Source organism: Labeo rohita, chromosome 1, assembly GCF_022985175.1.
Source record: "Labeo rohita strain BAU-BD-2019 chromosome 1, IGBB_LRoh.1.0, whole genome shotgun sequence".
NCBI classification, from domain to species: Eukaryota; Metazoa; Chordata; class Actinopteri; order Cypriniformes; family Cyprinidae; genus Labeo; species Labeo rohita.
In genome coordinates, this window is record NC_066869.1 from 15816958 (window position 1) to 15831515 (window position 14558).

Sequence of the window (14558 nt, forward strand, 5' to 3'; positions counted from 1 at the left end):
TAAAATGCCATTTCCCTTTTCTCTACATAGTGTGCTGACCTGATTTGTGATGAGAGTTCACAGGGAGGAATTCTTCCAGGCATCTTATCTGCTGACCTTCCTGATCCACACACATTCTGACAGAGAATAGCCTTGTATTTGGCTTTTTATAACCCAAATGTTAGGTGATTTTTAGGATTTTTTTTAGTAGTTATTTTTTATTTAAATTAAATTTGTATTATTTTTGTGATAATCAACATTACGTTACAAATGCTGTCCATTAAACACTTGAGTATTTAAAAAATCAAAATCATTATCGTCTATTGGGACGATATTTTTTCACCCTGGGTCATTCTAAAACCCGAGAAATTCTGTTTTATTTTACTCCACGTTTCACACTGCTTATAATTACCTGGGGGTTAACTATTAATCCTGGGTATTTATATGCTGACGCTTCACAACGTACATTTCTAAATCCGAGGCTGACGTTAACGTTCTTATTTTTTAGTGACTAAAACTGCAATGCATATTATATTTTTTTATTTTATATTTTATTATATTTTTATAACTCATCCGTTTAAATTATATTAAGCCTTAAAGTTCTGCATAATTTAGGGCGTGGCCACTTGAGTGACAGGTGGATTGCCGCTGCTGTCACCACCGTCGCGCTAGGCGGGCGTGGTTTCAGCAACCAGCTCCACCCACATCCCGCTTCTTTGCCCATTTTCTTTTTTTTTTTTTTTTTTATTGCTGAGAACAAGAACATAGAAATCAATACAAAATACAAAATATAGACAAAAAAGAAATTTGAAAGAAACAACAAGAATAATAATAAAACAATACAAAAAAATACAATAAATAATAATAAAATAAATAAAAATAAAGCAAAATAATATGCAATAAAGGGCCATTGTTTTACATAAGATTCTCTACACAATTCTTTGCCCATTTTCGATTATCCAGGAGTGAACAGTGACGCGATTCCAAGATGGCGACGGTCGACTCCCGCTCAAAAATGCTCTTCAGAAACTTAAGGGTGACGTCACGGACACTACGTCCATATGTTTTACAGTCTATGATTTTGTACTGCCAGCCGTTAAGAATTACCTTAACGTTCCTTTCCTCACTCCAATTCATGTATTTTTCGTCACCATTTGCCATTTTCCCTCTCAAACCCTAAAACGACTTTTTATACGCTTGTTTCCATGATTGTCCAAAGCGGTTTGGTCAGTTACCCAGATGCGCCGCCATAACACTTGGACGTAAACAACAGCACTGAGTGAATGGTAAATGTACTAACATAACAATAAAATTTGTTGTTCTGCTAATTTATGCTATCTAAACTATGGAAAAAACATGTGGAAGCTGCTAAATCATATAGAGAAGGACTTAGTAAGCAGGAAAGGGCGCAATATTTTGACAAGCTAAAGTTAATAGGTGGTAAAGATACATATGAGCAGTATTAATTAAGAACTTAACCTAATATTTCACCTACCTAACTGGAAATGATAAGAGCAAACATAAATGAGACTCTTGTCCTGGAATTCCTGGTTCAGTTTGGACAACCACAAACGCCTTTTGTTCTTCAGTTTTTTGCAGTCTCTCCTTGATTTGTTATAACTTTTGGCAGTCTATAGTACCGTCAAACGTGACAATATTTGACCATTTTTAGCAACAATAATCAGCAAAATAATCATTGGCATTGTTTATGCTCAGTGCCGCCAATACGGCAGATTGATGACGTATCGTGAAACACTCTACAGCCCCTTTCACACAGTAATACCAGTAAAATTACAGAACGACTTTACCGGTAAATACAAAAATGCGCTATTCCTACAAGCAACAATGTTCCTTTTTTTTTTTTTTTTTTTTTTTACCAGTAAAGCACCATTCACACATCAGTTTCAAAATACTGGTAGAGTCTTACATAATTAACCGAAAATGACCTCTAAATGGCTGTCTTCTGCTGCTGTGTTTGTAAACATGGAAAGATATACGTGGTCAGTGTTTTTGTTGATGTTTTTATTTTTGTGTCAAACATTCACATTTATGCAGGAGTAAATGCTAATTTACTGGTATTTTTGTAAAGGTCCTGTTCACACATGATTTCTTAATGGTAATTTACTAGTAATTTACCAGTAATTTTAATTACTTTATTTTTTTGTGTGAAAGAGGCTTTTGAGGCATGCAATTGGCTGTCAGTTGCTAAGCATCTAGCCATAAATGTATGGTTAATGGCGCAAATGTGGTGCTAATCCTGCTCCGGAACAGTTTCATAATGGGTTAAAAGCTGTGCTAACTGGTTTTAAAATTTTAAAAGTTTTAATCGTTCCTTTACCCCAGGTAAAAACAGAGATTTTACCTTATCTGCTCAACTAACATAAGGGCTCCAGTGACAGGAAAGGAAAAGGAAAGGAAAGGAAAGGACGTGACATGTGGCCAAGTATAGTGACCCGTACTCGGAATTTGTGCTCTGCATTTAACCCATCCAAGTGCACACACACAGTAGTGAGTAGTGAACAAAACCCAGGAAGCAGTTGGGGGATCAGTGCCTTGCTCAAGGGACTCACCTCAGTCATGGTATTGAGGGTGGAGAGACCTGGTTATTCACTGGTTATATAGTGTTGTTCTTTTAGAGCAAACACTCAGACAAGACTGAAGTATTCTCTTTGACTCGCATTTATTCACTGCTGAAAGTAGCAGACCGATTCAACGGCCAAAAATCACATGCATGTTTAATTCAATAGAAAGCACAAAAATACCAAGGTTACAAGTTTACTTCATGACAAGTTCAGTCAGTAGATGAGCACATCTTTCTGTTACTAAGCATATACATGTTCTACTGTTAGTTCTGCTAATCTACTTGTTTCAGACCTTGCACTGTACATCTCAGAGACTTTATCTGCAACTTTTCCTCCCATATGATTTCAGAGTATGGTACAGCTACAAATACAGTTTCGAGACGGTGTATCAGTATCTGTGGAAACATCATAAGTTTCTTCCTTATCTTCATGATACGCTGCTAATTCTGTATCAGCAAGACTCAACACAGCCATTTGGAAAACTGCCGTGTGATACCCAATGGTCAGCAGAAAGTTGTCTAGATTCGCGAATGACTTGATGGTCTTCAGGAGGCTCCTGGAGATATGAAATGTGCCGTATGGATCAAAACTCCACTTATCTTTGTGTGTGGTCACGTAAATTTTCCCAAACTTCCACTCTCTGTGATCGGTGACAATGATGCGATCCGTGTTTCCGTCTCGCTGGCCGGTGTTGTGTTCACGGATGTACTCCGGCAGCATGTCAGCTCCTGGTGAATTCAGATTGCCCAGCAAGTAGTACTGAAAGTTCACATCTGGAAGAAGTGTCTCTTTATGTTTAATGTGTCTGTTCTCAAAGCGGTGAAAGCCAAAATATTCCTTCGTCGGGTCAACCGCCAGAAACATGTCGTCGTTGTCGCTAACCCAAATACAAACTTTAGCAAACCAGAACAAGAGCTGGAGTCCATGTCTGGGCCAAGGTTGACCAAATCCACACTCTTGTAGCTGGGGTATAGTTGTGATTTTTTGCGGAATGGGCTTCATCTGATGGAGGGACAAAGATGTTAATAGAGTATGGGAACATGACATCAGCAACGCACTGCATTCTGGGACTTTCAGACACGGACACTACAGTCTACACTGGGTATGCTTTTATGCTTTTCAGCTTGAAACAACACAATGGCAAAAGCCACACAATGAAAATAAACAACTTCCAAATCTGGCTTTGTCGTTTGTATTTATTATTAATTGCAGATTCATAATTTCCGCTTACGCTGTGAATAACACGTGTGGAAATGTACACGTATACATTATAACGAATAACACGTGTGGAAACGTGTTTAATCTGTGATATGACTCTTTGTTCATAAAGCAACTCATCTGATTTACTGTTCAGCAGCTCTTTGTAAGAAACTGTGTATTTGTTCAATTTAAGTCCAGTAAAACTTATTGCACTTCATCCGTTAATGAAATTAGGGCGATATGATATATAATGAAATACATCAGCGTTTACTTAAGAATATTCTTTCGTGGATTTGCGCTACGCCACCACCTGCATCGTCTTTACACAGACTAAACTCAGAATCGTGACATAATATACCTCTGTAAATAAATGTAATTTAAATTCACACTTTAATGCTCGTTGAATGGAACATATACGCTGTCTTCGAACTGGAATCAGGGCGAAATATTTAAAGTTGGCAGGGCACTTACTTTTGAATAGAACCGACATCTGAGATACACACAAAATGTGCAGAGCGGTGGTTCACTTACATGATCAACTGGCTGAGATCAAGCTATCAAGCTCAAACCACCTAGTTATTAAAAACGGCAAAAAAGAATTTAATTCAGTTCTGTGTGTGGTACAGTAGAAGGCGGCCGTATGATTTCTGTGAGTGTGTATGTGTGGTGTTCTGGCCACATGACTCAGTGCTCGAATAAATGCGATGGATTCCAATATTAGTACAATTATTCTAAGCAAGTGCAAGCAGCTCTTAATAATATTAACGCAAATACAGTAGTTTTATCCTGTACGTTATTTAGCATGTCCTAAAACATGGTGGCGACTACCCAGAATGCAATGCGCAGTGACGTAGCTCTGTTATTAAATAATAATGCATAATTTAAAAATGTAAGAGTTTTGAAGCAAGCATTTGAAATAAACATTTAAAACCACTGCTAGATAAGACATTGTTTTATACAGAGTGTACTTTGATAAGCACTTTAAAATACTTAGAATCGGACAAAGGACTTTTTCATGGTGTGCTTTGACTCAGCATCATAAATAAATTTTCCAAGACAGCAGAATTTATTTATTTATAAAGATAAAGGTCAGTTTATTCATTACAATTGGTTTCTTTAGCAGTATGAGTAACCTACAAATACTCTAAGGAAATTAAATTATAAATGTCAAGATGTTTTTCAATCAAGGCAATATCAGTGATGGTTTTGGTGCTCTTAAGGTGGTCATGAAGCAACATCTGATGTCGCTGTCATCTTCACAGATATCTTCTGCATATTATTTACAGTTGAGGTCAAAAGTTTACATCCCTCTTTCAGAATCTGCAAAATGTTAATTATTTCACCAAAATAAGAGGGATCATACAAAATGCATGTTATTATTTATTTAGTACTGACCTGAATAAGATATTACGCATAAAAGATGTTTACATATATCTACAAGAGAAAATAATTTATAAATTTATATTAATTTATATAAATGACCCTGTTCAAAAGATTACATACACTTGATTCTTAATACTGTTGTTACCTGAATGAACTACATCTGTGTTTTTTTGTTTAGTGATAGTTGTTCATGAGTCCCTTGTTTGTCCTGAACAGTTAAACTGCCTGCTGTTCTTCAGAAAAATACTTCAGATCCCACAAATTCTTTGTTTTTTGTTTTTTTAACCCTTTCCAACAATGACTGTATGATTTTGAGATCCATCTTTTCACACTGGGACTCATATGCAACTATTACAGATAGTTCAAATGCTCACTGAAAAAAATTATGCATTAAAAGCCGGGGGGTGAAAACTTTTGAACAGAATGGAGATGTGTACACTTTTCTTATTTTGCCTAAATATCATATTTTTTTATTTAGTGCTGCCTTTCAGAGGCTACAGAAGATAGTTTCCCAGAAGACAGTAAGTTAAATGTACCCTGATCTTTGTTGTGGCAGAAAATAAAAATGACTCTCACCACGACGTCAAATGACGTCAAATGACGTTAAATGACGTCAAACTCACTCAGCTGTCTTATGCTAAGTTTCATTTCTTGCACAAAAAAGGTCGCAGTTGCACAAGTTTTCTTAACAGCGGTACTTTTTCACACATGGTAAGAAAGTCAAAACCACATTCTGCTGTATGGTACTTCTAAAGCTTGGACCCTCATATTTAGGGCCTAGATGACCTTTTAGGTCATAGACAGGCGGCTTTGGGTCTCCTAGTTGTTCCCCTTTGAGCTGAATTGTTCTTCCACATCTTCAAATTCAAAAAGTTTTCACCCCCCAATTCTTAATGCATCGTTTTTCCTTCTGAAGCATCAGTGAGCGTTTGAACCTTCTGTAATAGTTGCATATGAGTCTCTCAGTTGTCCTCAGTGTGAAAAGATGGATCTCAAAATCACAGTCATTGTTAGAAAGAGTTCAAATACACATAAATGCTGAGAAACCAAAGAATTTGTGGAATCTAAAGGATTTTTCTGAAGAACAGCAGGCAGTTTAACTGTTCAGGACAAACAAGCGACTCATGAACAACTATCACTAAACAAAAAAAACACAGCTGTGGATCATTCAGATAACAACACATAATCAAGCGAATGTAAACTTTTGAACAAGGTCATCCTTATAAATTCAGCTATTATTTTCTCTTGTGGACTATATGTGAACATCTTTTATGTGAAATATCTTATTCAGGTCAGTACCTAAATAAACAATAGCATGCATTTTGCAGATTCTGAAAGGGGGATGTAAACTTTTGACCTCAACTGTATAAAGTTGCTCTAATACATGTTTTAGTATAGTATAAATTCCCTTTGTGTCAACTAGCGTGGGTTCTAAACAGAAAGCTTACTAATGACACGATGTTGCTTACTTAAAATTTATCAGACGACTGGTCTTAGAAGAATCAGACAGCAGAAGTTACGACTGAAATAACTCTTTGAGCGTAAACAGAAAAGAAAGAATAAAACTCAAAGGCTACTGTACCTCTTTGTTATCAAATATAGTTGCAGAAATCTCTTCTGTGTTGTTGTTTTGCTCACCGATACAGGAGTGAAGTACAGGAAGAAGAGGAGCTCATTTGGGGGGGGATTCAAGAGAATGAAAGTAGGTGTGTCTTTTTTCAGACATTCTGGCTTCCTTTGATGGTTTTGCTTTGAGTGCCGTCCTGTATAACAAATACAATCACTATGCCAAGTCTAACTGATGAACTGTTAAATGGTGCAGTTGATATTATTTCCATGGAAGGTAAAGTTATGCACATTGCATAGTAAGATGCTGTAATTCTATGGCTGTATTTATTTAATCAGAAATACAGTAAAAAACAAAAACAAAAACAATAATATCATGCAATATTATTATTATATTTTAAATGTAATTTATTCCTGTGATGCAAAGCGGAATTTTCAGCATCATTACAGTTTTGAGTGTCACATGATTCTTTAGAAATCATTCTAATATGCTGATTTGCTGCTCTAGAAACATTTCCGATTATTACAAGTGTTGAAAACAAGTGTTGATTTTTTTTTTGAGGATTCTTTAATGAATAGTTTAAAAGAACAGCATTTATTTGAAATAGAAATATTTTATATCTGTATATCTTGCATAGTTTTACAGTCAGTTTAAAAAGATCATATAATGTTAATAAAGTCTTGTTAACGAAAAAGCAATACAATTTTGACAAATATAATAGGATACTGCACCTGTAGGTCATCCTTGACTGTTCACACGCTCCTGTTCTTCATGTCTCTGTTAGTGGGCAGAAAAAACCTTAAACCTCCTGCTGCGTATGGAAACTGGAACTGGATTTTTGTGTATTGTTATCAAGGAAGAATCTGAGAAATGTTTCTGTGGAACTAAACTACACTACACTCATGAATGTCTAAAGCTGAGTAAGAAATAACAGACCATTGTTTTAATAGGATAGATATCTACAAAATGTGAAAATGTAAATATAGCTTAAGTATGTAAGTGAGAAAATAATAAACAAACCATTAGTGCAGTATTTATTAGTGTCATGCAAATGAACTGATATATTGAACATTATAAATGGACATCTATATATGTCATACTTTATATGTACACACACACTGGACAAAGGGACTAATTTGAATCTTGTTTAATTTCATTAATCTTTACTTTGCCAGAATAGTAAATTGATGTTCTTCCATATTTTCTGCCCATAAAAATACAATGTAAATTTTAGCCCTAATTTAAGCGTAACATTTATACCATAGTCTTTACAAACACACAAAAACAGAAAGATTGTGCCAGGACCTTTTAAAGCATTTTTGCCGCAAGACCTATTAAATCAAGAATCAAGAATTCTAACCTAGCAAGAAAAGTAGCTGATTTTAAACATAAAATGTCTTGGTTCCCCTTACAGTGTTGCTTTTGGGCCTTCACTACTATCAATTATCTACTTATCTAACAGTTTTTAAAAAAATGTAATAATGTCATTATTTTACATTTACAGTTATTAAAAACATTAAAAACGTCTACACTCTAAAAAGTGCTGGGTAAATATTAGACAGAATACATGCTGGGTTATTTTGACCCAGATGGTTGCGTTAAATGTTTTTACCCAACATGCTGGGTTGTTTTATTTAACTCAACTATTGCTTAAAAATTATTATATTGCTGGTTTAAAATGGTCTGAAAATTAAAAATCACACAGGATTATAGAGGCAACAGCAATAATCAAAAAATGAACATTTATTATTAAGCAAGAACACCCATGTACAAACAAATAAGACAAATTGAATTTATTTGGGTGAGGAGCATAGTTTACAATATTACATACATTTAAACTTGTTCAGCAAGCATTATAGAAATAATAATGTAACATTTAAAAGTAGCATTTTAATTTAAGTGTATTCAACCATTCTCTGTAATCACTTTTCCCCAAAATAGTGCTAATTCTCATGTTGGTGTGTGGACGAAATCTGATCCGGTGATGGGTTATTGTTCACTGGGGGAACTATGAACATCAGACCGCTGCCTAGTGTTTAACTCGTAGCTGATAAAAACCTTTTTTTCGCTGAAGAATTGCACCAAACTGGCGGTGCTGAGAAATGCTCTCTCCTGTAGAGGATGCAAAAAGCCTGCACTCTGACTGTAACTCAACAGCTGTGTTGTTTCGTCTGAGACAGGCTCAACAGAGGTTGGGTAGAAAAACTAATCTAGCATTAAAAATGACCCAGCAAATATTAAAACCAACCCAGTAAAATGATCCAACAGGCTGAACCCAGCATTTGGTTTAAAAAAAAAAAAAAACAGCATTTTTAGAGTGTACTCCTTTTCATTTGAACAGAACTGCTTGTATTTGTGTGTGGTGCTGTAGTGATGAACATAAAATCATCAGTGTGTTATGAGAAACACATTAGATTTACTTGAAAGATAATTTAGATTAAACTTAGATTAAATTCAGATTTCATATTACATATTAAAGCATATTATACTGTATATTATTCATATTAAAATGTATTATCAAAAGTAAGATTTGTATTCATCACACAAACATAGACAATCACCATCATCGCAACAAATTTGAACACATATAGACATCACAATTTCATAGTGATTTTATTATGTAATCTTGAAGTTTTACATTTGGTACCTTTAATTGTTTCATATTTGTTTACATCATTACCGTGACCATTCAAAAGAAATATGTGATGCTCAATATTGTAAATATATAAAGTCAAGCATTTACATGTATTCAGATTGTCAATCCAAAATTTGCTGGGAAAAAACATACAGCAGTTGATTAAACTGTGTTTGCCATTTTGAAAAGAATGAAGACAAACACAAACCAGATCAACAGAGCGGAAATCAGTGCGCAAATCAGCTTGGAGCTGCAATCACAGAAATTCCCGGTAGATTGTTGTGACCTTTGATTCTGCAGTGACTGAAGTGAAGATGTAGACTGTGAGTGTATGTTGTAATTTTGCTGGGAATACATCTGATAAGGATGCATTTGTATATTCATCATTTCTCTGCGGAAGTGTTCACGCCTCAACATTCGAATTCTCTTCAGAAGATTAATGCTAATGCAGTAAGTGTGATTCTGGTCAAAGTCTGTCAGATCGGAGTGCTGCGTTACATAAATACTCTCAAATCTGTTCCACCTTGAGTTAAAAGAAACTATGATGCGATCTGTGTTACTGCTGTCTGACCATCCTGTGTAATATCTAGTGACATAATCAGGCAGTGAACCAGGGGTGTTCAGGTTGCCCACCTCATAGTATTGTAGGTTAGTGTAAGGAAGAAGTCTGCAAGCATTATGGAATCGGTGGAAACCAAACTCTCCGTTTGCAGGGTTGCAGCGTGCACTCATACGTTGATTGAGGTCAATCCGAACACAGTCATGAGCAAACCACCACAACAAATTCAGGCCATGTCTGGGATGTGGCTGACCAAACTTGACCTCTCTCAGATCAGACAAGTCATACAGGGTTCTCATCGTGTTCCAGACAACACTGTAGAAAAACAAGACTAATTTTACACACTTTTACATTTCCAAAATTTAATAACAGAGTTATTTTAGTATTTTGATACAACACATTTTCAAATATTGATCACTTGCACAGACCTTTGAAGCAGTAGAAAGACTGGCTCTCTGAGACTCTTGAGTGAGATGAATGAGATAAGTTGAAAATCTCAAAATGTACCTTGATTCTTCAAGCTTTTCTTTCAAGCTTCAAGACTAAAGTATGTTGAATTCACTTTTGCAAAGAGAGCGTCCTTGAAAGGATGTCCTTGTGGAAGAGAAATACAGGTGTTTAAAATGATTGAAAAACAAATAAACAAAAATTCAAATATTCAAAACCACTGCTAGATAAGACATTGTTTTATACGGAGTGTACTTTGACAAGCACTTTAAAATACTTAGAATCGGACAAAGGAGTTCTCCATGGTGTGCTTTGACTCGGCATCATAAATAACTTTCCAAGACAGCAGAATTTATTTATTTATAAAGATAAAGGTTGGTTTATTCATTACAATTGGTTTCTTTAGCAGTATGAGTAACCTACAAATACTCTATGGAAATTAAATTATAAATGTCAAGATGTTTTTCAATCAAGGCAATATCAGTGATGGTTTTGGTGCTCTTAAGGTGGTCATGCTCCAGAAGGAAAAATTATGTATTAAAAGCCTTTGGGGGGGGTTGGGGGTGGAAACTTTTATTTTGCCTAAATATCATATTTTTTTATTTAGTGCTGCCTTTCAGAGGCTACAGAAGATAGTTTCCCAGAAGACAATAAGTGAAATGTACCCTGATCTTTGTTGTGGCAGAAAATAAAATGACTCTCACCACGACGTCAAATGACGTCAACCTCACTCAACTGTCTTTTGGTAAGTTTCATTTCTTGCACAAAAAAGGTCGCAGTTGCACAAGTTTTCTTAACAGCGGTACTTTTTCACACATGGTAAGAAAGTCAAAAACACATTCTGCTGTATGGTACTTCTAAAGCTTGGACCCTCATATTTAGGGCCTAGATGACCTTTTAGGTCATAGACAGGCGCCTTTGGGTCTCCTAGTTGTTCCCCTTTGACCTGAATTGTTCTTCCACATCTTCAAATTCAAAAAGTTTTCACCCCCCAATTCTTAATGCATCGTTTTTCCTTCTGGAGCATCAGTGAGTGTTTGAACCTTCTGTAATAGTTGCATATGAGTCTCTCAGTTGTCCTCAGTGTGAAAAGATGGATCTCAAAATCACAGTCATTGTTAGAAATAAAGGATTTTTCTGATGAACAGCAGGCAGTTTAACTGTTCAAGACAAACAAGGGACTCATGAACAACTATCACTAAACAAAAAAACAGCTGTAGATTATTCAGGTAACAACACATAATGAAGCGAATGTAAAATTTTGAACAAGGTCATCCTTATAACTTCAACTATTATTTTCTCTTGTGGACTATATGTGAACATCTTTTATGTGAAATATCTTATTCAGGTCAGTACCTAAATAAACAATAGCATGCATTTTGCAGATTCTGAAAGGGGGATGTAAACTTTTGACCTCAACTGTATAAAGTTGCTCTATTACACGTTTTAGTATAGTATAAATTCCCTTTGTGTCAACTAGCGTGGGTTCTAAACAGACTGATCTTGGAAGAATCAGACAGCAGAAGTTACGACTGAAATAACTCTTTGAGCGTAAACAGAAAAGAAAGAATAAAACCCAAAGGCTACTGTACCTCTTTGTTATCAGATATAGTTGCAGAAATCTCTTCTGTGTTGTTGTTTTGCTCACCGATACAGGAGTGAAGTACAGGAAGAAGAGGAGCTCATTTGGGGGGAAATGCAAGAGAATGAAAGTAGGTGTGTCTTTTTTCAGACATTCTGGCTTCCTCTTATGGTTTTGCTTTGAGTGCCGTCCTGTATAACAAATATGACCACTATGCCAAGTCATCTAACTGATAAACTTAAATGGTGCAGTTAATATTATTTCCATGGAAGGTAAAGTTGTGCACATTGCATAGTAAGATGCTGTAATTCTATAGCTGTATTTATTTAATCACTCGTAGCTGATAAAATATCCTTTTTTTCGCTGAAGAATTGCACCAAACTGGCGGTGCTGAGAAACGCTTTCTCCTGTAGAGGATGCAAAAAGCCTGCGCTCTGACTGTAACTCAACAGCTGTGTTGTTTCGTCTGAGACAGGCTCAACAGAGGTTGGGCAGAAAAACTAATCTAGCATTAAAAATGACCCAGGAACTTAGTTACAGAAAAACTACCCAGCACCTGGGTAAAAATATTAAAACCAAGCCAGTAAAATGACCCAACAGGCTAAACAATATATTGGTAGAAAAAATATTTTTAGCAATTTTTTGGCAGTTTTTTTGTATATTTTGAAATATATTTAAAAATATATTTGAAAATATATTTTTTGTTGTATGGGAGCACCTGGGTAAAAATATTAAAATCAACCCAGTGAAATTACCCAACAGGCTGAACCCAGCATTTGGTTTAAAAAACTAAAAAATTTTTAGAGTGTACTCCTTTTCACTTTAACTCAACTGGTCTCCACCTTTGCACTTTTTTACAGAACCATAATAATATGAAACTAAAAATGCATGTCATTGTCTCTGTATTTTTACGCTGCACAATGATAATAAAGTTGAATCGAATGTAATTCAATCTTCAGCTAGATCTTTGCCCCTGAATGCATCACTGATAACAATGGAGGCCTACTCATGTCATTAACTCATAACAGAAACTACTCTATAGTAACAGACACTTGTACCACTAGTTGCTTGTATTTGTGTGTGTTGCTGTAGTGATGAACGTAAAATCATCAGTGTGGAATGAGAAACACATTAGAGCAGGTGTTAATGAGTGGATTTACTTAGATTAAACTTTAGAGTGTTTAGCACTTATATTCAGATTTCATATTACATATTAAAGCATATTATACTGTATATTATTCATATTAAAATGTATTATCAAAAGTTAAGATTTGTATTCATCACACAAACATAGACAATCACCATCATCGCAACAAATCTGAACACACAGAGACAATTTCATAGTGATTTTATTATGTAATCTTGAAGTTTTACATTTGGTACCTTTAATCATTTAATATTTATTTACATCATTACCGTGACCATTCAAAGAAATATGTGATGCTCAACATCGTAAATATATGAAGTCAAGCATCAATCCAAAATTTGCTGGGAAAAAACATACAGCAGTTGATTAAACTGTGTTTGCCATTTTGAAAAGAACGAAGACAACCACAAACAAGATCAACAGAACGAAAATCAGTGCGCAGATCAGCTCGGAGCTGCAATCACAGAAATCCCCGGTAGATTGTTGTGACCTTTGATTCTGCAGTGACTGAAGTGAAGATGTAGACTGTGAGTGTATGTTGTAATTGTGCTGGGAATACATCTGATAAGGATGCATTTGTATATTCATCATTTCTCTGCGGAAGTCTTCACGACTCAACATTTGAATTCTCTTCAGAAGATTAATGCTAATGCAGTAAGTGTGATTCTGGTCAAAGTCTGTCAGATCGGAGTGCTGCGTTACATAAATACTCTCAAATCTGTTCCACCTTGAGTTAAAAGAAACTATGATGCGATCTATGTTACTGCTGTCTGACCATCCTGTGTAACATCTAGTGACATAATTAGGCAGTGAACCAGGGGTGTTCAGGTTGCCCACCTCATAGTATTGTAGGTTAGTGTAAGGAAGTAGGCTACAAGCATTATAGAATCGGTGGAAACCAAACTCTCCACTTGCAGGGTTGCACCGTGCACTCATACACTGATTGAAGTCAGTCTGAACACAATTATGAGCGAACCACCACAACAAATTCAGACCATGTCTGGGATGTGGCTGACCAAACTTGACCCCTCTCAGATCAGACAAGTCATACAGGGTTCTCATCGTGTTCCAGACAACACTGTAGAAAAACAAGACTAATTTTACACACTTTTACATTTCCAAAATTTAATAACAGAGTTATTTTAGTATTTTAATACAACACATTTTCAAATATTGATCACTTGCACAGACCTTTGAAGCAGTAGAAAGACTGGCTCTCTGAGACTCCTGAGTGAGATGAATGAGATAAGTTGAAAATCTCAAAATGTACCTTGATTCTTCAAGCTTTTCTTTCAAGCTTCAAGACTAAAGTATGTTGAATTCTCTTTTGCAAAGAGAGCGTCCCTGAAAAGCATGTGGAAGAGAAATACAGATGTTTAAAAAGATTGAAAACACAAATATACCAAAAAAGAAAGAAATCCACACTTTTAGTGTTTTAAGCAGAAATTCACAATCAACAGAAAACAGGTCTTTTGTA

The 14558-nt window shown here is 35.5% G+C and overlaps 1 protein-coding gene and 1 long non-coding RNA gene across 2 annotated transcripts; both read right to left on the reverse strand.

Annotated features, from left to right (window-relative positions):
• Window positions 1–2642: 2642 nt before the first annotated feature.
• On the reverse strand, window positions 2643–6837 carry wu:fc75a09 (uncharacterized). Its single transcript, XM_051126136.1, has 2 exons — window positions 6727–6837; window positions 2643–3563 (listed from the first exon to the last, which is right to left on the reverse strand). Exon 2 carries the CDS (start codon window positions 3561–3563, stop codon window positions 2907–2909), a length of 657 nt encoding a protein of 218 aa, XP_050982093.1. The 5' UTR covers window positions 6727–6837; the 3' UTR covers window positions 2643–2906.
• A 2471-nt stretch (window positions 6838–9308) lies between these two features.
• On the reverse strand, window positions 9309–12055 carry LOC127172874 (uncharacterized). Its single transcript, XR_007828687.1, has 3 exons — window positions 11945–12055; window positions 10334–10499; window positions 9309–10220 (listed from the first exon to the last, which is right to left on the reverse strand). It is a non-coding gene; the product is annotated as an uncharacterized LOC127172874 (long non-coding RNA).
• Between the last annotated feature and the right edge of the window lie 2503 nt (window positions 12056–14558).

Excerpts from the sequence above, each read along its gene's own strand:
- wu:fc75a09 (XM_051126136.1), bottom strand. The coding sequence starts at position 3,563 with ATGAAGCCCATTCCGCAAAAAATCACAACTATACCCCAGCTACAAGAG.